At 36.7% G+C, this 22,833-nt stretch overlaps 1 protein-coding gene across 1 annotated transcript in view; it reads left to right on the top strand.

Annotated features, from left to right (window-relative positions):
- Positions 1 to 22,833, top strand: part of HHIP (hedgehog interacting protein) — a 70,817-nt gene that overhangs the window by 8,139 nt on the left and 39,845 nt on the right. The window contains exons 3-4 of the mRNA XM_069012889.1: positions 6,390 to 6,546; positions 7,362 to 7,563. Of these exons, the coding sequence (XP_068868990.1) occupies positions 6,390 to 6,546; positions 7,362 to 7,563 (359 nt within the window). The remainder of the gene's footprint in view (positions 1 to 6,389; positions 6,547 to 7,361; positions 7,564 to 22,833) is intronic.

Below are 22,833 nucleotides of genomic sequence, written 5' to 3'. Positions count from 1 at the left end.
CTTAAGACACTATTATGTTAAATAACATCTTTGGTATTCCCAATAGTAAATTATTTATATGTTTAAGACTGTCATTTTTAAACTATGCTTTTTTCCCTGTCCAAACACTTCCTATAAACAATGCCACACAGGAGAAAATAATTAAATTGGTTAAGAGTTCTTTTTTTTTTTTTTTAAACTAGCAACACAGACTGGTATAAAGGACTTAAAAATGAGATGAAGAATGAATTTTTGAATAGTCACTTTTAACATATGAACACAGCTTTGTAATATAATATAAACATGTTTGAGTAAAGGGGATAGTTTAAGTGGATGGGATTTGGAGGACGGTTTCTTAATTGCATGTGTACAGTGTGTACTTGTTTTCTCTGAAATCCCAAGGGTGCAGGGATTTTCTTGCAGTGTTCTTTTATTGATTTGAGAAAACATTTTGAATTGACTTACTTTTTCCCTTTACTGTGCTTTAACATGTATCTCAACCCATTCAAATATGAAAATATTATTATTGTCTTTATAAACTAAGAGATGTTTCTAAGGCTTTCCTAAACCAGCTGTTTCTTGCTCTTTATCACATTCCCCAAAGCAAAGCAGAATAGATCATAGTTGCCAAGACTGCCTGCTGAACAGCGATAACAGATTAGATATTCTAAATGTTTGGCCCATATAAAAAGTCAGCACAAAGACATTTTTGACATGAGTTTGTAGCTAGCACAAATGATTTTCATATTCTGCAGAGCGAGACCCTCAGAGTTGTTCTGTGAAATTCTGTGTTTATGAGGAAACAATTTGTTTAATTGAAAAAAGTGAAAGAGGGAAAAGGGGGAAAGAAGGAGGAGGTGGAGGGAGGGAGAATGAGAAAAGTCTGAGCAGCACAGGAGCTACAGCCACAGGAACCTTGCTCCTCAGATCAACATATGTGGTGACGAATGACAAATTTATTTTTCTACAAAGTTTGTGTATATGTAAAACTGCTGAAGTGCATCAAGATGTCAAGTGCTTTTTGTGACCACCCAGGTTGCCTTGAAAGATAACCAGATGAAAGCATAACTTTAGCACTGGGCAGAGCACTGTGCTTTGCAGGAAAAGAGCTTACATACTTTAGCATCAGTTAAAATAGGATTTTTCCTACATCAATCAGATGCTAATAATCGTTCTAAATACTTGTCCTGAAAGTAGGTTGTACTAACAAAAGCTTGTTGCATGCTTACATCCACCAGCAGGATTAATTTGGTGAGTTGACTGGTACTCATGGTCGTTGATACCTATTCTAGGATTTCCCATAGGTATTAATTAAGATTCAGGTCCCTCTTTTTGAGAAGATGGCCTATAGGATTTTAATATAGTTTCAGAGTCCTGTACATTCTGAAATATAAGTAATTAAAATAACTTATTTGGGGGTTCTGTTTTCCTTGTGAGATGTGTATATCCATAATAATATTTATTGCGAAAGAAAGAAAAAAATAGAAAATGTGGAAGCTATGTTTTCAGCTTAGCCTGGAGGATTTAACAAAGAGTTGAAAATTAACAGGCCCCCAAACCCAAGGTCTCTGGCAATGATTCACTGTGCATTTGTTAAAATGCCGAATAATTACTCTTCCTCCATTAGGGAGTGCTAATTGTTTCTGAACACCAATACAACAGAGTTTAAGGAAATTGCTGACTACAAAAATAATTTTATCCCTTAAGTCCTGCACAAATGAGAAATATTATTAACAGTTTAAGATAGCAAGCATCTTTTCTGGGATTGGAATTTTAGGAGTACATATTAACCAAGAAGGCTGAGAAATTATGCATCAGTTTTTTTCGTGAGTTAGCTTCAAAAATTCCTTTATTGTTCTGTCTCCTGCAAAGATGAAAACTCTAGCAGATCCTTGGTTATCAAATTTGAAGACAGTAGTTTGCCCACCAGTCATGACTGTATCAGAACTTCCACTGACTTCTTTAGGAATATTGAGAGAAGAAGTGGACCCTATTCCTTATTCAAGCAGAATAATATCAGTCGCTGTTAGGATTGTATGGATATGCAGGAGGGTATAATGTTTCACAAAGAGTATGAGATTAGAGCTTCCCTGCTTCATTCCAGATAACTGTTCTGATTATTTCTCATCTAATCTTTACTTCAAGCCTCAGTTTAAGTGATTATTGATAAGGACACTCAAGTTAAGTGATTTAATGAAGTGTCTTCAGTCAATATGAATTTTAAGTTTTCGACGGTCATAAGGGAAGACCGTCAATATTTATTACTAATATAGCTAGTAAAGAAAGGCACAGCTGATTTTGCCTTTAGACACAAGCAGAAACTTGATCCGTGCATTGGAAGTGGCATATTTTAAGGAACAAACCTGTGCCACAGTCACGGTGCCATCCAAGGACATGGGAGAGATTTTGAACTATCTGGCCTCCATTATCTTCATTTGAAGAAATGGATTCCAGATGATTGTGGGTGAATTCAGATCTAGGCCCAGATCAGATGCTTGATAGGACTTTTCAAGCACCAAACAGGGTGTTCCAAAATGTTGGAATTCTTGCCCAAAACACTGTAATTCTAAGAAATTCTACAATTCACAGAGCACTTACAGAAGTTCTAACATGGCTGATTAATAGTCACAGTCAACTTGGTCAACCTGCAGAAAAGCAGTGGCTGGTAAATTTGCTGCTGGTAAATTTGCTACTGGTAACAAGAGCATGAAGGGGATTAACCCTGGCCCTGCCTGTGTGCAGGAACCTGCAGTGTCTGAGCAGGAGAAAAGGGTCACCAGTCACTTGCAAACCAGTTGGAAATTATGTGAGCTACCAGTGGACTTAGTACATTTTGAAACAATCAGTCTGAAATCACGTCTTTGATTTGGTTTTCACTGGCAGTTGAGAAGAGAGGAGAATGGGAGGGGTTTTGTGAACAAATTCACATCTAGGTGCAAATCAGAAAAAAAAAAACCAAAACAGGTAAAGACTTCTTTGACACAATATTGAACTGTATTCTGTCACAGCAGAAATAAAGCAGGTGAGCCTGACTTCCAGATGCCCTCAGAGGCAGTATAGGTCTACTCAGATTTGTGGATGATACTCAATCCTCTGTGCAGTGCAAACAGGGGAGGGAGTGAGTAGGAACTTGGTGCAAAGACTGAGACACGTGCTACCATGGCACTGGAGCTGTGTGTCAAAGAGAAGAGGCAAGGGAATGGGTAATCAGGGAATCCAGCAAAGTGGAATCTGGTGAAGGTAGGATAGGAAGGGAGATACAGTGTGAGGAACAACTGACTGCAAATACAAGTGGAGAGAGGAGGTGGGGATCAGCTGGGAGCAGTTTTCCTTTGAAAAGGCTTTTAATCTTGCAATTTATTCCCACAGTGTTTTATAAAGGCGAACACAGAAAGCCTTCACTGTAGCTGCCTTAACTGAAAAGCCTGTCGTTGGATTCTTGTTTGCAAGACAGAAAGTTTAGCATAGAAATGCAAGCCTGTGCAAAATCTGACACTTAAACATGATGTTTAATCTTCCTTTGTGATTTCAATTTTCTTTGTTAACACAGGCACTGCTCTGTCAACACGTACACAGCTGGTAGGAAATTTGTAATAATATGTATGAGTCTTTTAAAATAAATTAGTAAGTAGAGAAATTCACACAGGACGGAGGGTTGCAGTCCCTATTACTTTTTTTTTTCTTTTCTCCAAACAATTCTAGTGCTTAGGGGCACTTGTCAGGGACCATTCTTCTGGACACTGTACAAACCGAACAAAATGGCAAACTGTACACTAAAGACCTTACAGTCTAAGCATGAGAAAGAAGACAATAAATGGCTACAAGCAGATAGGAGAGCAGAGGCAAATGTTTCTCTAAATGTCCTCAGTGAAGCTGCTAGTATGTTAAACGGAGCATATATAACACATGGAGATTGTTTTTTTCTAAATTACTATGGTTTTTATAGAAAAAAATAGCAAAATTCCACCCTTAATGCACAGGTGAAACTGTATTTACAGAGGTTACATTCCTTCCAGTAATGCAACATTTTTCATAGTTTAATTCTAACTCCACTTTTTTACAAGCATTTCTAATGAAAATAGTTCATAAGCTTTATCCTTTCTTGGAACCTGCTGATGGCTTTGCTAAACAGCAAAAGGCAACTGCAGTGCACCATGCACTTTAGTGCATGATAAAATATCTCATGAGGCAAAGGGATTAGTCTTACATACAAGAAAAGGCATTGCACTGGTCAATGAGTTTGCATCTGATTGTTATTTGAAATGGACATATACCGAGTGAACAATGTGATCACAACATGATCTGGGTTTTCCTGACTAAAGATAACACTCAAGACAAGAGAAGTTTATCTTTAGTAAATAGTAAATGGTATACTTGGAAAATTCTAGAAATTCTCAGTAATTGTACATCTCTAATTTGCTATTGCATTTTTTTGAATGACCCACTGTGCCTAGAAAAATAAATTATTAAAGACAAACCCCTGTATTCTTAAGTCAAATAATTCAACAGCAAGATTTTAGATTACCTTTGATTTTGGCATTATATCTACAAGCCTTGGAATACTACTCTGTGATTATATCAGAGTTCCTCTTCAGTTGTTCCACTTGAAATTACATCTCCCATTTTTTCCAAACAACTACTATAAATTAAAAGCAGCTCCTCAGAGATGAAATTTACTGAAGCTCCAAATCACGGTAATTAAACTTTTACAGCACAACACACTACCATGTGTTTCCAGATATTATTTTATGGAAATCAAAGGCAGGCTTTGTCGTGTCATTTTTCCAATATTTTTAAAGGAAGATGTATATGAAAAGAAGTATAGTTGGGTGGGAAAGGCTTTTCACTCCACAAAAATTCTGGGATCTAAAAAAATTTTCCTATTCCACATAAGGAAGAAATTGAACTCTTTCGAAATTTTCCATGAAGAAAGCCACAGAGAGACCACCCCAGGATAGCTAATAAAGTCGTTGTTAGGACATTTACTTGGGAAATGGGAGACTTAGGGTCAAACTCTTGCCTGACAGATGAGGGGCATTGACCTGAATATTCCTCTTCCTAATGAAACACCCTAATTACAAGACATTGGAGTATAGTGATACACGGTTTGCTGCCTGGTTCTGTCTTTTTCATTTAGACCAGAAGTTTGAGCTTGGACCAGAATCATCATGTTAAGTAAAATTTTGTCAAAACTGATAATGTTTCTGAAAAAGCTTTGCTTGTAAGAAATTGGCATTCTCCAATGAAACACAGCTGTCCCTGATCAGTTCTTATTGTACATTGTAAGCCAGAGGTTTTATGGCCAAGATCTATGGATTACTGCATTATTCACAAGTGGTAAAGCCATGCATAAATTAGCTCTCTAATTCCAATTAAGTGCTAATTCCGTGTATCCTATGAGTTATGTCCTGGACCATAGTACACCCTAAGACAGTTGCCAGTAATGCAAAAAGGAATGAAGGTAACTTAAGACATTATCTTAACAATGTTCTGGTAAAATAGTACATGTATAACTAGCCAGAATCTGTCTTCTTAGATTTAATACTCCTGATTAAAACCTGGATAGAAATGACTAGAAATAGGTTTGTGAACAGAAACAGATTTTTTTTTTTTAATGTCCTTAAACATAATGCAAGAAAGTAATAGCGATAGTGGCAGGGTTTTTCCTCAAAGGCTCTCATTTTATCAACTTTGTGTTTCTCTGGGTCTTTGAACTCCTTCCCATTTTAACCTAAAACCTAAGGACCACCTTTCCTCCAAAGCAGCATGAGACACATCCCCCTTTTCAGAGGATGGGGCTGAGGAGCCATGGGACACTGCTCAGCTACTTTAATGCGGAGAGTCAACCAAGTCAACCAGAGGCCAACTGGATGTCAACACGGTGCAGTTTTCAGCAGTACTTCCCGCTTTTCACCTCTCCAACCAATGTCCTTTGCTGGCAGCATTCCACAAAATTTTGACTGCATTTTTTGCACTTTCACCAAAGTCTTTACTGAGATTTTGACTAGAACTAATCACTTGAAGCAAAAACAGAAGCTGCTCAAGCTATTTTACAGCAGATACTACACTTGATTGATAGGGTCAAAATTAGGGAGAAGTGTGTCACAGCCTCAACTCTGAACTTTGTCTCTTAATTTTTTAGTGAGGGAACTGTTGTGTCATTTTGAATGAAACTTAAGCACAGTGAAAATGAGGTTTAATACAAATACAGATGAATAAACTATAAAAGGCAATACTCAGTTTGTGTTTATACATTTGTGTTTACTCAGAGGAGGCTTTTTTTTGCAGATAGCCCTTTGTTTAAAATGACCTCTTTTTCCACTATAATCTATTTAAAGATGAGTTTGATGACACAAAACTGCAGACATGACAACACACTAAATATTTGTATGCTCTTTTGCATTCTTAAGGTTTCCTCCAAACTACTGCTGATGAGTTTTGCTATTACTATGCAAGAAAAGATGGTGGTGTGTGCTTTCCAGATTTTCCAAGGAAACAAGTGCGAGGGCCAGCTTCTAACTCCCTGGACCACATGGAAGAATATGACAAAGAGGAAGAGATCAGCAGGTTCATAAAGATAAATGCTGTTTAATCTGAAAAAAAAACCCCTAGCAAAGCCTGTGGTTTTCCCAGTGAAACAGCTCAGTGTGTGCTTATGCTGAGCAGCTGTGTTTTCCAGATGTGACTTTCTTTTGCTGCTGCTAGTGTACGTCAAAAGAGAAAGTTACATGAGCTTCAGCATTTCAGTACCATTTGGTATTTGCCTTGCTGAAAAAATGTTAGAATCCTGCTCTGATCCACCCTGTGGATCTTGGTTATGGTCCAGCCCGTGGATTATACGTAGTTCTGGGAAGTAATTTGTACCTGAATTTAGTATTACTAAACAACTACAATAAGTTTATTAGTAAAATATTTTTGTTGTGATCTTCAATTTATTTCATTCATGTATTTTTTGGTGAAAATAATTAAATTAAATGATTCCATCGTAAGTCATTATTTTAAAATGGATTTTGGAAGCCAAATTTTATCAAAGTGATGAAATTTACTGTGTTTATTTTATAGTAGAAACTCTGCATTTCTAAATTATTCTCTTCTTTCATCAAATTTTTGCCCTCCCATTGCATTTTGGATCTAAATTTAGTTAATGTTCTCTTTCTTGTATACAGACCAAATTTTGTTCAAGTGAAGCTCAAACTGATTTTCTGTATTATGTGCTTGCATACATTCAAGGAAATAATTTATATACATTAATATATAAATTTTTTTTAATATAAGCCTGTTTTAATATCATTGCAGAGTGATAATTTTATCTTTTAGGAACATTGTTGTGTCACGGTTATGAGAAAGCAGAAAAGTCTCACTGTTTCTTTAAATTTCTTTAGAAAACACAAGCACAACTGCTTCTGTATTCAGGAGGTGGTGAGTGGACTAAGGCAGCCTGTTGGAGCAGTACATTGTGGGGATGGATCCCATCGCCTCTTTATTCTTGAGAAAGAAGGATATGTGAAGATTTTCACTCCCGAAGGAGACATACTCAAGGAACCTTTTTTGGATATACACAAGCTTGTTCAAAGTGGAATAAAGGTTGGATTTTATACTTATCTCTACCTTTTTATATTTTAGCATGAATATGGGGAAAATGGGAAGAATATTTTTTTAAATAGTATTTTAATTTAAATAACAAAAAAGAGTAATGACAAGAGACACCACAGCTCTTTCTGGCAAAGAAGTGAAAACATGTAGTGGGGAGGGAAAACACAGCACCTTGTAACTCTTACCAAACTTTGTCCTTTCCCTTAATTTTTTCCTCACTTTAAATTCAAATGAAACTATTCAACACCAGCATTCCACAGCATTATCTTTGTATTTTCATCCTTTGGGCTCATTTCCATCCCATTGAATTCAGATGAGTTTTGCTGTGGTGCCAGTGGGAGCAAGTTTGGCTTAGGGTCCCCCCCCCCCGCCCTCTGGGTGCTCAGTGATACCCAGGGAGCTGGACAAGGAGAGAGGCCTGGGAATGCTCAGGGATGCCCTGGAGAGGAGTAGGGGTGCTCATTCCCTCTTGACTCGACCCTAAATGTAGCACAAGCTGCCCTGGGTGGGAGGCTGCTTTAAAACTGCATGTATTGGAGGGTTACGTGAAAGTGACTGACCCTCTAAATTCAGACACGAGGGAGGGCTGGTGCTACAGCTTCCATCCTGTTTACTGGGAACACTTTCATGGTCAGGGGAATGAGTGGTGAATGGGCATTGATGGGAATATGCTGGAAGGTGGAGGTGAGAAATTATATCTAGTTATGGGGTAAGTACCAAGGGAAAACTCTTAAGTCTGTTGGGGGATATTTTAATTTGGGAATGTTGTCAAGTGTTGTTCCATGTTGATTTCTTGTCACAATTCAGGGTGCTAATGTAAGTAAAATCCAGATATATAAAGAAGTTTTAAACTGTAATCAGGTTATGCCTAGAACAGTCAGGACTATGTATGAAAAAGCCTTCACGGATGAAAGTTATATTGTCAACGCTTGACAGAGTGATCCTAAATAATAATTGGGATGAACTAAATCGATTTAAAATGCATAGCACATGTTAACTGATAATTTTGTTTCAGCTATACGGGCAAGAGGCCAGTTAAGATAGACTTTTCTGAGAGCAAATCTCAGAGAGTTTTTAGTGTGTGTTGAAAAAGAGAGCAATGAAACATAATTGCACCTTTTTCAGGAAAAAAAACAGTTTCTATTATTCTGTGTTTTGCTGAATGCTTCCATTTCTGCCCCTGTAAGTAACCATTATGTTCAAGATATCCAAACAGAAGGGACTTATCAGTGGTGTTATTGAATAACCATCTAAGGCTGTTCCATATTTCTTAAACAAAAGTTCTGATCACTTGTACTTGTGAAAAACAGACAGTGAAATTTCCACAGAACTGTTATTGGTCCCAATGAAACCTTTCTCAAGGAAACTTTTACAGCTGCAACTTAGACACAAGGCTAAATGGAAAACTGATTTTCCATGCTTCTGAACAGGCACTAACCTGCTTGATACAACTCAACAGGTACCCTCAGGATCAGATTCAACTTTTAGTTCTGTTTTAAATCAGTGACCTGATCTTTTTAATCTTTACTGTTCTAACCATCATATAATGCTCTACACTGGATCTGTTTCAACTATAATATTTTGTGTAAATAATTTGATGTTTCTAATCTGGAAAGTCTAATTCAATTCCCTGAGATAACAGTCCAGTGACTGGGGATAATTGTATTGCAATGTTTAATGCAGGCTGGCAAGAACAGAGGCTTTATGTACTTTGCAGGTAAGGAGAAAGGGAATGTGCCTAGGAGCAAGACTCCAGCTCTTAAACAGAAAGAGTAAAGAATTTCTGGAATAAGTACATTACATAAAATAATAAATAAATCAAAAAATCCAAACCCCATGTAACCAAAATGGTAGTTTTAAAACAAAGGTTCTTAAACATCTTTATGTTTATCCTCTGCGGTCTGATTCCCGTGATCACTGTCCATGGTCCCTTACCTACAACAATGGGAGATCACTGTGGCAATGATAGCATTGTCACTACTTGCTAGAGTATTTGGTTTTACTTACCTGTTACACACTTCAATACTAGAAATCAGTAATAGAGAATACTCTGTGGATAGATGATTTTCCAGCAGGCAGTGCAGAACAGTCGGCAATTTAAAAACCTCAACAAACATCTGTCTAAAACATTGCACCCACTTGCACAGTGCAAACACCAGGGAATGTGTCCTCTGTGCTCACTCAGGAAACATGTGTCAGGAAACAGAATCTGGATGTACACACTTTGAAGAAAACAAAAACTGCTCACCTCTTTTCCAGCCTTGGAGCAATGATAGCAAGAAAAGGCAAACAATATTTTTTCCCTAAAAAGAAGTGTAAATATTTTCTCTCATATTCAAATGCCTGAAAAAAGCAGTTTCTGCTATTTTTCTTTCCGTACCTGAATACAAAGAAATGTTTAGTTCTAGTGACAGTAAAAACAGCAAAAATACTTTTTCAAACTTTTAGAGACATATGTTGTACCCAGTAAATAATTAGAATAATGATAATGACCATGCTAATGCTAATAATAATAATGCAACTATGGTTGGAGCAAAGGTAATTTAAATTGATGCCTCAGAAGAATTTCGGACAGCTACCCCACTAAGATATTTTTAATGCTGATAGATGGAATAAAATAGTGGTGGTTAATTTTGTCTTCTTTTTCTAATGTCAAGAGGAAATTTAGCAGTGATAAAATCATTATATTGTCACAAAATAGCAGATCTGTTCCAAAGAACTTGAAACTATCTTGAGGCTGATATAACCAAGAAACTGAAGTGATGTGTGTCTTTCATAAAAATAATCCTGGAGGTTAGTTCTGATCTCACTAACATATTTAACTTATCACAGCACTGGCAGTCAGATAAGGGGAAAATAATATACAAAAACAGAGGAAGAGAGGTCACTGCATTGTATAAGTCATGTTTCCCTCCTAAAAAAGATGCCTTTTTGTTTCTCTAATGGATCTACTGGTCCCTGTGTTGATGAAATTCATTTGGAGCCCCTAACATTGACTGTGAGCAAGTTTGCAGGGCTTCTTCATGGGCCCTGCTGCCCTAAGCACATCAGTAGGATTGTCTGGACTTGCTTCTTGTCCATCACTCCTGGGAAGGTTTGTGGATATAAACAGAAAGTAAGTAAGAAGAAGGGTACAACTCTTTGCCTAAGTTTTATTGGTCCATTGGCTTTTAATGTTCATTGAAGTCACTGAGTTTCTCTGCTTGAAAACTGCTGCTACAGTAAAATTACTGACAATTACATGATTTAATTTTAAGGAGTTCAAATGAAAAAGAAGCAGCAATAGTTTTATCTGCTGCCAGTATCTCAGAAGGAATTAGCAAAGTGTGGAGAAGTGTTTCATAACAGAGATAGATTCCATGAATGGATGATGGTGACTTGTGCTTCTTGGTGGCCCTACTCAAGAGAAAATTAGAGGCAGGATTCCTGAAGATTTAAAAAAAAAAAAAAAGCTTAAGAACCAATTTTTATTTGCACATCTCCCAATTTCTAAAACTCTTTGACAGCACAGTTAGCAGGAATGCCTTTCTGATCTTCTATTTTTTAACTTAGTTGTTGGAAGCCGTGAATGGATATTAATCAAGAATTTGCTAATTCAACATCTGTGGCCTTCCCCAATGCATTTTATGTCACACTGGTTACATAAAAATTGCAGTAGTATGTGTGCATGGACTGGGCATTTGGCCAGCCCCCTCCCATCGCTTCCTTCCCTATGTCAGGAATGTGGTGACAAGAAGAAGCCGTGTACCTCGGTCTTGTCTCAGAGCTGAGCAAGGACATGAGTGAGACATGCACCTGTAACTCAAATCTAGGTCATGCACCTGGGCTCTTTTAGTGATATTTAGGGATATTTAGGGATATCTAGCCCAGTGTAGTGGAGAAAATACTGATTCCATCTCCTAATATATTAGCATTCCCATTAATATTGCTAACTATCCTGAGTATATTCAGAAGAATTAATCTTTTACCAAAAAAAACCCCCAAAACCACCCAAACTAAAAGTCTGCTTCCCTGTTTTGGTGATTTACTGCTCCATTATTTTGTGGTAAAGAGAGCTGTTAGTTGCAGAGCAACATTTTACAGTTCTTCTTTCAAAGTTATGTAGCAAAGACCAATTTTTAATGAAAATATCAAAACCCTTTTTTCTCTCAGACTGAATTTCACTACTATTATTTTCTTTCTGTTTTAAACTATTGCCAAGTAGAGAAGAGGCAGAAAGTTGAAATGAGAAGCTATTGATTTAAGTAGCATTTAAGGAGACCTTAATCAATTATCTAGAACATTTAGACCTGATGTGTCTGAATCTATTCTCAAATAGATATTTCTCAAAATTTAGGCAAAATAATTAAAGGGTCCAAAAGTATCATGCAAGTCTGATTTTATCCCATAATGGACTCAGCAGGGAAAAAAAAAGTGTCAAAATGTTCTAAATACTTGGATTTAATGATTTCTTGCGATGCAACAATGCTGAATATGCTCTTATTACAAGATTAGTCCAGTCACCTTGTACTCAAGATTGTATCTAACTTACCAAAAAAGGGTCAATGCTGTAGCAGTTCTCCAACTTTTCATACTCCTGTGACTGTATTTTATCTTATTAACTGTATTATTTTCTGAGATTTGGAAATCTTTAGGTTAGTAGCAGTCACCATAAAATGTAGCACAACCTATTACATCAATTTTCACCTACTTTCTTCTCTCCTGAGCCCAAAAACCTGTATTGGTCTAAAATATATTGGTCTAAAATATATTGTTCAGAAGGGAAGACATCAAGGTATGGTTTGGCACCAACAAAAAAATTAGGAGCTTACCCCTTCTCTTGGGAATTAAATGCTATAATCACCTTTCAGAATACTTTCTGAAAAGCTAAGTAGCTCTAGGGCTGCAACTGTTAGTCCTTAAATCATTTTTGTGGTCCTTCCCCATAATCATTCAACTTCCCCAAATCCTTTTAAAACTAAGGACCTTAGAACTGTACAAAGTAGCCAAGTTTATATATTACTGCTGCCAATGGTAAAATCAAGTCCCTGTAGTTAGAAGGTCATTTTCTACTTATAAATCCACCAACTGAACGAGCTCTTTAGGTACGGAATTGCAGCAGGGCTTCACGTTCAGTTGCTTGTCATCTCTGATCCTTAAGTTATTTTCAGTTTATTCCTTCTTTTTTTGTTCTGTTTTGTTTTCTTTTTGATTGTGACTAAGCTCTGGTGCAGCTCTGGTGTGTATCTGCTGGCTACAGGGTCATAAATTGTGCAGCCAACAAGAACGGCTGCACTCTGCTGCACTTTGCCTCACGCAGTGCTGAGAGCAGAAACCCCTGCAAAATGGGTGTCCTTAATTTTGCCATTATGCAATGACCACTTGCACTTGTGTAGAGATTCAGATATTTATTTATTTTTTTTTTAACTAGTAATAAAATATTTCTCGTGTATCTCATGGGAATACCATGATAAAGGACAAAGTCTCTGAGGAAGGAAAGGGCAGGGCAGAGGAGGGAAGGGAAAAGGGACAGAAAAGTCTCAGTTAAATGGTGTCAGAGATCACGGTTGAGAACATATGAGTTAAACTTGACCTCTCTCACCTTCTCTGCTTTAACACTATGGTTTTCCTTGTCAGAAACACTTAAACAGAAACTTCCCTTAATATTAAGCCATAGTCACCTTTTTAGTTCATCTTGCTTTCAAATTAATATTAGCAAGACTACTTTATGTAAGTTTTTAATTCCCAAAGTTTTTTAAATGCTAGATTCCTATATAATTACTTATAAATATTGTAACAGCCAGCTCTCTTTGCAGGGAAAAAAACTCCATAGAAATATCTGACAATTATTTTAAGTGTATGCTCAGCAAATTTCCAAGGAATAGTCTTTAGATGAGTTAAAAGTTAGATATATCTCTTGCTGTGTTTTGGTAGGTTTTGTATCAGAGCAAGTGCTTTCAGTCCTGCAGAATCTTATTAATGAATGACCCACCAATTCAGGTAGGAATTTTCTGTGATACTATGAAGAGTGCTGTGGAACACAGTAATTCATACGTTCAGTGTAAGACTATGGGAGTAGACTTTCAGGTATTAAATATGTTAACTGTGCTGCTATGAGCCAATTATTCCAGAGTTTCTCAGGATCAAATGAGCATCTGGTCACCACAGGCATCTTTTTGCTGGAATGCATTAGTAGTGAAACATCTACTGTGCCTTCATGTTTGTGTCCAGATTAGTAATGAGTATTGTGGACCAAACCACTACACTAAATTGGTGTTTCTGCCTGATTAACAAACCCAACCCGCTACAACTGCCCAGGGAAGTGGTGGAATCACCACCCCTGGAAGTGTTCAAAAGGCAGGTGGATGTGGCACTTGGGGATGTGGTTTAGTGGTGAACATGGTGGTGCTGGGTTAATGGTTGCATTTAATGATCACAGAGGTCTTTGCCAAAGTTCATTATTCCATGATTCTGTAACATTTAATCACATGAATATGTATTACTCAGGTCATTCAATATATAATCAAATAAAAAACTTTTAAAAAATTGCCACTACCTCCAGCACTGGAAAAGCCTGCTCCAATAAGCTTACAATAGGTTGTGCTGTCTTTGCAGTGAGGAGTGACTACAGAAAACTACAATAAAGCAGGGATAAAATCTATTTAAAACTTAGTGTGGGAATAGAATCAGATTGTTTGTGTTATTTGCTGAATTGCTCAGTTCTGTCACCGATAGAACTTCTCACATATTCTTCTTGACTGGATGTGTACATTTGGTTTTGCATCATGCTGATGCACAGACAGATCTAAGATAACACCTACACTGTCCATTGATATCCACAGGATTTATGTTACTGACAGAACACCCACAATTCACATAATTAATGCTACTCCTTCCATTCAAGTCCAGCAATTTCAATTTATTTTCCTCTGAACACTTGGATGAGGGTGAAATCAATGAACCTTTCTTGAACTTTTTGCCATGACATCACAGCAAGCACTAGCTTGTACTCCCTACAAAGGTTATTTGCTCTCTGCTCTCTAGAAAGCCAAACTTATAGTAGCTACTAAATTTGTGACCAATTAGTCCCAAAAGGGATTCTTTTGATGCATGGAGAGAAAGGGGAGCAGTGGAAGGTTGTATTTCTCTCCAGGCTTTAGGACTGGAAGGACAATTGAGAGATCCTATCTAAATTTCTTCCTTTTTCAACCCAATGGGCCTGCAATTCTTCAGAGTTATTCAGAAACAAACTCCATGAAAACTCTGGAAAGTAAATCCTCATTGTTCTACCAGACCAGGCTCTCATCTCTATCTGAAGAACAGGGATAGTCCTCTAAAACAACGATGTTGAGGTACAGAACATAAGTATGACATATATCCTATGATGAGCAGAGCAAGATTTCATTTTAATTCCATTCTGCTATTAATTCTACCAGTGCTGAGTGTAAACTCTATTTGCTGTCCTTCTCCTGTACTTCTACGACTAATCAAATGGTAAATCCATGTAAGATATGTGCATAGGCCCAGGCAGGGGGGCAAGGTGAATAAACTCATTGGTGTATAACAGTGATACATTTTTGAGGTATTCTTGGGTGTCCTGGGACTCCTCATTCAGTGTATGGAAAGGGAGATTCTAGGATGTCTTTGTTGAGAAACTGAAATGCCACATTGCCTGTGTTGCTGCAAAAATGACAAGGCAACCAATACAGAGCTCGGATTTCCCCTGGAGACTGCAGATGGAAGTGATGAAGACTATTTTTCAGCACAGGACTTGCAGGTGAAGTGATGTCAGGTCACAGGACATGGGGGTTTCTCACTCATCCAAAAAGTCAGAAGAGCAGCAGTCAGACCTGTGGCACATCATTTTTGAGGCCACACCTCACCTGGGACCTGCCCACTAGGCACCAGAGTTAATTGCTTATAAATGTCTTGACATAATTGGAGGAGAAAACTCAGAAAGAAATAATGGTTAAGGTGTGCAAATGGCCAAATGTGAAAAAATCAGGACATTTTAAAGATAAACCACATAGAATATCCCTGGTTATAGAGACCTTAAACAGTAACAAAACAGACACAATGCACACAGCACAACAGTCTGCATGAGAATTCAGCCTTCTTCATGAGAAGGAAGATTTTTTCCTTTATCAGTGATAAGTTCTTTGTAATTTTTGAGAGGATGATAATACTGTTGTGAGAACTTAATATACTTCAACTGCATTCAGAAACTGTAAAATACTGTGTTTTAACCAAAGACTGTATAATGACAGTGAAATGTGCCTGGATTTCTCATTAACTGTTTGCAGATTTTGGTTCTAATCCTAATAGGGGCACAACAGGCCTTTGAAAGAGGCTGTATCTTAGCACCATATAGCTCTGCTGAAAATGAAGTTTCTTACCATTCTGAAAAGCATGTGCCAAAAAGCTCTAGAGACCTCTATTTTTGTGTGAGAGACTGCACTAGATAACCATACTTGAGCTAGCAATTGTGGAACACTGCAGTGGCTCTCAGGTTGTAAGCAGACCAGATGAAGAACTGCCAGTTTATTCTAAGGAAATTTGAATCAACAAAACATAATCGTTTCTGTTGATTTTGGGTAGCGTGTCTCAGATTTGAGGAGCTGAGAGGGGAAAGAAGATAATACTTTATCATTTTACATGCACATGTGTAGATTTTAATGTTCTGTGTTTCCTTGAGAGGAATCCCATGGTGCCAATTAACCTAACTTATTCCAAAACAATTCTCTGTTTGGAAAGAATAATTTTCATTGTGGGTGTTCCATGAAATTGTATGCCTCATACCCTGTTATTACTGAGATGTGTGCAGTGCAATTGAGAATGCCAGTTTCTTTTCCATGCACTGTATAGATTATAGCTGTATCCCACACACAGTGCTAGATAATCCCTACTTTAATTTTGTTATGTGTACAAATCCTTTTTGAATGTTTAGCGGTTTAAAAAATGTAAAAATCCATCATCTTCTGAAACTACATTTGTTAAAACCAAAAGCTGAATTTAGAAGTGATCAAAACCAATGAATAACATGCCAATTATCTAATTAAAAGGAAATTATTGCGTTTACTGAAATGTAACAGGCAGATCATGATAGCCAACACAAAATGGCAAAGAAGGAATAAAGTTACGCAGAAAATTCCATGGTTTTTAGCCAACACAGTTTCAACCACATGTTTTTCTTTAAGGGGAGGAGGTTTAACAGTCCACTAAGGCTCCAGGATTCATCATCCCTTTAAGCTCTTGGACACCCCAAAATCTGTAATGAGTTCCTCAGAATCCTTCAGGGAAGCCATGACGTACTGGAGCTCTCAAAACCAGTCCTGTGTCCTTGGGACTTCCTCTGTGCTTTCCTGTCCATCAGAGCTATGATTTCCTTTTGTTACATCTCTTCTACTGTGCCACATGGAAAATGGGTCCTGTGTTTGTCTTGAAAGAGGTGAAAAACTGAGTAACACATTTATGTTCATTGTTAATACAGCCCAAATGCTATTCCTATATATTTCCCCCAGATGCCACAGAACAATTTTCCTTTATATCCTCTTACACACATTTTCTCACAAGCTCTTAAGTCCTATTCCTTAGACAGGATCAGCAAGTTGGATTGAGGGAGGAACACTTCCTCCAATGGAGCACTGGTATATTATCATGTTTTCCACCCATTTTATCCTCTCTGCAGTAAAAGTTGGACAAATGATCTGCCCCTAATTAATGGTTTATATATAATTTTAGCTTTAAAAAGCAGTCAGAACTAATTTTTCTCATTACCAGAAAAATAAAAAGCTCCAGAAGATGAAACCACTTAGTAGCTGACATTTTTCTTCACTGTCAGTGTCTGCTTACATTCTCATATTGCTGGAATTTTTAAAGAAATTATTCCATAAATCTCAATGAAGTAATATTCTCTCTTAGATTTAATTTGGAAAATTGAATATACAATCTGTGGGAGAGAGGTCTGCAAAATATTTTCAACCATTTGTTTTTAATTTACAGCAGATACTTTTTAAAACCTTGATCTATCTTCACTGGCATTGGACTGCAATCCCTACAGCCGAATTGCAACAACTTTAATTTATGTAATAATCATTATTTTTATCCTAACTGAATGCCTTGAAAAGAAATACAAGAGGGAGTAAATCACCAAAAAGCTTTCATATTTTTGGCATTCTTAAAAATTTGGTGAATCCCCAATAGCTGGATTTTCAATCCCTGTAACAGCCTGGAGACAACACACAAGCGGCAGTAGATGAAGGGATCTGCGTAATTCTGTAGTGTAAATGAGAAGAGGTTTTTATAATATCAAACTACATAAGAAAAATACTTACTTCAGCTCTTCCTAGAAGAAAATACATACGTCTTCATAACAAACAGAATGTTTAATTGCTAGTAATGAATGTAAAATGATATTGTACACCTCACAGAGGCCTAGTTGAAGATGTGACCAAGCACTATTGACTCTCTTTATCAAGTAGCAGACCATGTTTAGGTCTGCTAAAACCCTGAGCATTCTGATGATCTCAACAAATTAATGGAATCTCAGATCAGAAGAAAAGCAATGTGAAATGGTGGCAGCTTCCATTGCTGCTCTTTTCCTTCCCCATAATGGCCTTACAAGATATGACAGGACAATATTATCAGGACAGGATTGCTCCAGTGACTTTTTGAGGAAAAGAGCAAGAAGTCAGCACTCTTATGTAACAAGCAGGTGTGTGCCTGTGTGAATAAGTCAGAAGATCAAACAAACCTTAACAAACCACCTATGAGATTACTCCAGTTTGCCTTCACAGTGACTTACAGATCACAGCCCTGCCAAACATCGGGTAGTTCCAAACATCATGTCCAAAGTTTGAAGCAGCAGAAAAATCCAAAAGTAGGCAATATTAGGGAACTGCCTCACAGAAACCAGCCCCTGTGGAGCTTTACCCCTCTGCTAGTTCCCCCTCACCGGGACAAATCAAAACAATTTCACAGACAGGATCCATGTTTCTCCAAAGGCCTGTGGGACTGGGAAGGCTGCAGGTAAAATTGAATCAAACCCTTTATTTACAAATGTTTGGTAAAGAAATGTGTAATGGATTACTTAATTTTAAAGTAATGTCATTTTGGAAACAGAAGCACTCAAAACTGTGGTTTTGCTGTAGTTTAGTGAGTCAGCATTTTGTAGCTTGCAGCATTTTACACTTCTTGTAGAGATACTTTCTCCTTAAAACCTATATTGTCCATTGTAAACTTCTGCTTTTAAAATAGTATATTAAACATACATGGTACAAATAAAAAGCCAAAAGGAATATAGTTCTATACAATCCACATAATCTTCTATTTTGTATAAGATGCATATAAATTTCATCAATGTGTATAAATTTTATTTTATTTTACTATCTGCATAAATATTTCAGCTTCCAAGAGTTAGTATTCTAAGGAAAAAAAGGTAGCAAATGACTAAGGGAAGTGAACTTCATTTGCTCCTTACTAACCTAGTAACTTCTGAAATCACTTTATATGAATGGTCAAAAAAAATCCCCAAGCAAAATGCATTAAAGAAAATTACTCTCAACTTGAGCAGAACTCAAATTATTTTTAATAAAGCCTGAGAATTCCTTTATTCAATAAAACAAAAATGTACCTTCAACAACCTGTGAAAATTTAGGTGAGTTGAAACATAATGGACTAGAATCTCTGGTACTGAATTTTATTTATTTGATATCCTTAAGTGTTGTTCATCAAGATAGAAATTACAGATGATTTCATAATAAGTGAAGAGAATGTCTTATCCATGCATTAGATGTTCTAAGTATGCAGTGAAGGAGAGGTGTTGGGGGAAAAAAAAACCAGCTTCAAAACTGAAGCACTGGGTTTTAAAACAGAGTCTGCAAGGTGTTGATTTGCTTAGCAAATGTGTATGGCCACTCAGGAGTAAGCAGTGATAAAATAGAAAGTGCAAAGGGTATTGCTGTGTTATAGTATCACTCTGTCTGGAGTATTCAGAGAAGCTCCCAAGGCTGGACTGCACAAAACTTGCACTTCTTCCATTACGTTTCCTTGTTTTCTGTGTGAATTCTGCCATTTACAAAAAGGTAGAATAGTGTTTTCTTAATGCTGTCCTCAAGCACACAATTCTTCATTTGATCAAAAACTAGAGGAATTAGGATTTGTGTTCTACTGATTAAAGGTCTGGGTCCATGATACTTTGTTTCAGCTCTAGCTGTTTGAAACTTTATCGTCTTAATTTTGAGACTGAACATACACTGTGTTGTTCTAATTGCACTGGCTTTTTGCAAAGAACTTTGTACTGTATTCAGCCAAGTTACAGGGTTTCCAAGATCATGGTCTTGGCTCAGGATAAATGGAGCCAATGAGCTAAACAAATTCCGCTTTCTTGGTTCTTATAGTACGAGAAAAATGGAAAGAGCAGGATACTTTTACTGCTTTGTACTAGTGAAACAATCCTGGAAACTGCAAAAATATAAGTTAGCTGTGTTTATGTCAGAAAGACACACTATTTTAGAAATTATTTTTAGCTTTCTTTCGAAATGTGAACCACAAATTATAACATTAATGAAGCAAACATTTCTCTCTGGGCAAATTTAAGAAAAGTTCAATTTAAGAGAATAAGTTTGGGATTTAAAATAATAAAGAAATTGAGTCTAGTACAGACAAATATTGTGTTCTCATAACATGTAATAGTCATAGCTTTGTGTTGAACGAGGATACACGTCTATATTTGTTTCAACTTCTGTTATTGAGAATGCTTTACTAATGAGATAGATTTTAAAACTGGGGTTGAAATAAATGAGTAATTGAAAAAAAAAAAAGAAGAGAAGGGACTTCTAATCAGGAAAACAGTGTACATTCTTTCAAAGTCATGTTTATAAGTTCAGAGAAGCAGTGGATCCAGTTCAAAGACAAACCATATTTCAATCTGCTTTTCTGAGCTACCATATAGCTCACTACTAAAGTTTGCTTTCAGCTGAATCTTAGCCCAGCAACAATTGATGACTTGAGACAAATTACTGGGCATCATCATGGGCTTTCACTTGTAAGGTATCACAATTTCTATGGAATACTGAAAGGGCAAATCCAGTCTTGATGCAGATCTTGAGCAAAACACATGAGTTGATACAGGAAGTTAACGTGGTTGAGCCACTAAATAAAAGCAACCATAATATAATTAAGCTCAACATCCTCCCGTGGGAACCCACCATAAGGTAATAATATTACAGTACTTTTCAAAAAAGGAAGATTTTTATATTGAGGAAGTTAGAAATAGCCTGAAGGGGAAAGTTAGGAAATTAAAATCCATAGAAGCAGCATGGAGGTTCTTTAAAAGTACCTTATTAGACTCAGGGAAAATATGTATATACTGGAACAATCAGGAATGAAGAAGGTGAGAAATATTACGAGGTACAAGGGAATGTTCAGGCCCCCAAAAAATTAATAATCCTATAATAAAATGGAAATCCAACTCAAGTGACACTAATAGAGCAGAATATAAATTCAGAACACCAGAGTAAGGGTTATATCCTGCCATTGTTTCTCTGACAGAGTAAGTAGGAGTTTTCCGTAAATATTCATGGTAGAACAACATTCTGAGGTTTGAGAGGAAATTTGAAGGAAAAATAGGGAAAATACAGAGAAATTTTAAAGACATCATGATAAAAGAACTTCCTCAGACTAGGTGATGATCTTTGGCAGAGGCTGGTTAGGTGGACCAGTAGAGTATAAAAGCAAAAGATACAACTTGATTTCTTTCCATAAGAGATACTGAGAAAAGCACATCCTATAGCTGATGTTTAACATTTGCTGCTTCTCCACCTGTAGGATGAGAAGGGGAAAAAAAAAACAGGGAAAAGAGAAATCATGGAAAGCACCAGCATAAATTACCTTGAAAATAAGTGCTCTAAAGCAACTGAAACTTTCAGTAGCTAAGATAATGAAGCTGTACTATTCGTTTTTACAAAACTTCTTCTGTGAGTTTGGCTGTAAAAAGGCCCTGAAGGTCATCCTTCAAATAACAGAGAAAGGAGAGCCCACAAAAATCCTAGATGAAAAATTAGGAGAATTGTGAAATTAGGTCAAAAAAGCATCTTGTTTATACTTTAATTTCTTGCCACAAACAGAATGCCGTCAAAGAATCTGTGAGATAATGAAGAAAAAGTAATTTATATGTCTAGAAGTTTTTATTTGGTGTTTCTGAAGAAAGTGGTATGAGAGATTACTGCTCATAAAATAAAAACACCCTATTATGGTTCTGACTGCACTCAGGCAAGAACTGCTCTATACCAACTCCTCTGGACATATCTCCAGTACACTTCTAAATTAGGAGTGAAAAACAAATAGAAGAAATAAATAATCCATATCTTTAAAATGATTTTAAAATGTGTAGTCTCGTATTGCTTCCAGAAAATCAGCTGTTACTTTGAAAAGTTCATAACTAAGTGTCAGAATTTGCTGGTGATACAAGATTGAGTGCGCTGGAAATCTAGAGAATTTTTTTACATATAAGTAAGGAAATGGCACAGAAATTCAATATAATGTAAAGAATCTTAAACACAAAAAGAACTCTCTCACCTTATTCTGTTCTATCCTGGAAAAAATATAAGAAGTGTCAGTGATAACTCCAAAAGTCTAACCAACTATAAAAAGCAGATATTGAGCAGTATCTAAGAGAGGGTTTGAAGTATTTGGGTAATGAACACTGTCACTATTTAATTCAACAGCATCCTCAGCAGTACAGCAAGATACAATTGAATAAAATAGTGTTGAAAAGGGTTTTTGTTTCATGGAACCTAAAAATATATTTAACTTGGAAAAAAATAAGATCTAGAAGAAATAGGTGAGTACATTTCAGAGAAGGCAACATTGCCTTTTCATTCTGTTTTTTCTTTGATGAAAAAGTTTAACAAATTGAATTGTCACACTTAAAAGGAATGACATTTGAGCAACATAATCACTTGTCTGTTACACGCTGCTGTCTTGATGGTTTCGATTCAGCACCAATTAATGAAGTATTCACCTGTAGATTTTCTACTACTATAATTTATTATCCAATTGTTTGCAAAAAATACAGCAGCCATGTAGCTTTCCTGGGTCACCTGTCAATAAAACTGGGTGCAGGTAGGTCCTGTGTCTGCTGGCATGGTAGCCTATACAACAATCACCTTTAATATTTGCTTCAGATTCCTTGTCCAGAAATAACGTACTGATAGTGTTTGTTTTCTGTGTGGGACAGAACCAAGCATCTCAAAGTTAGCTTTTCTGTGAAACTTGAGGTAT

Source organism: Aphelocoma coerulescens, chromosome 4 (genome assembly GCF_041296385.1).
Source record: "Aphelocoma coerulescens isolate FSJ_1873_10779 chromosome 4, UR_Acoe_1.0, whole genome shotgun sequence".
Taxonomy (NCBI): Eukaryota; Metazoa; Chordata; class Aves; order Passeriformes; family Corvidae; genus Aphelocoma; species Aphelocoma coerulescens.
Note: the sequence above shows the minus strand (reverse complement) of the source record. Positions and strands in the feature narration are given on the sequence as shown.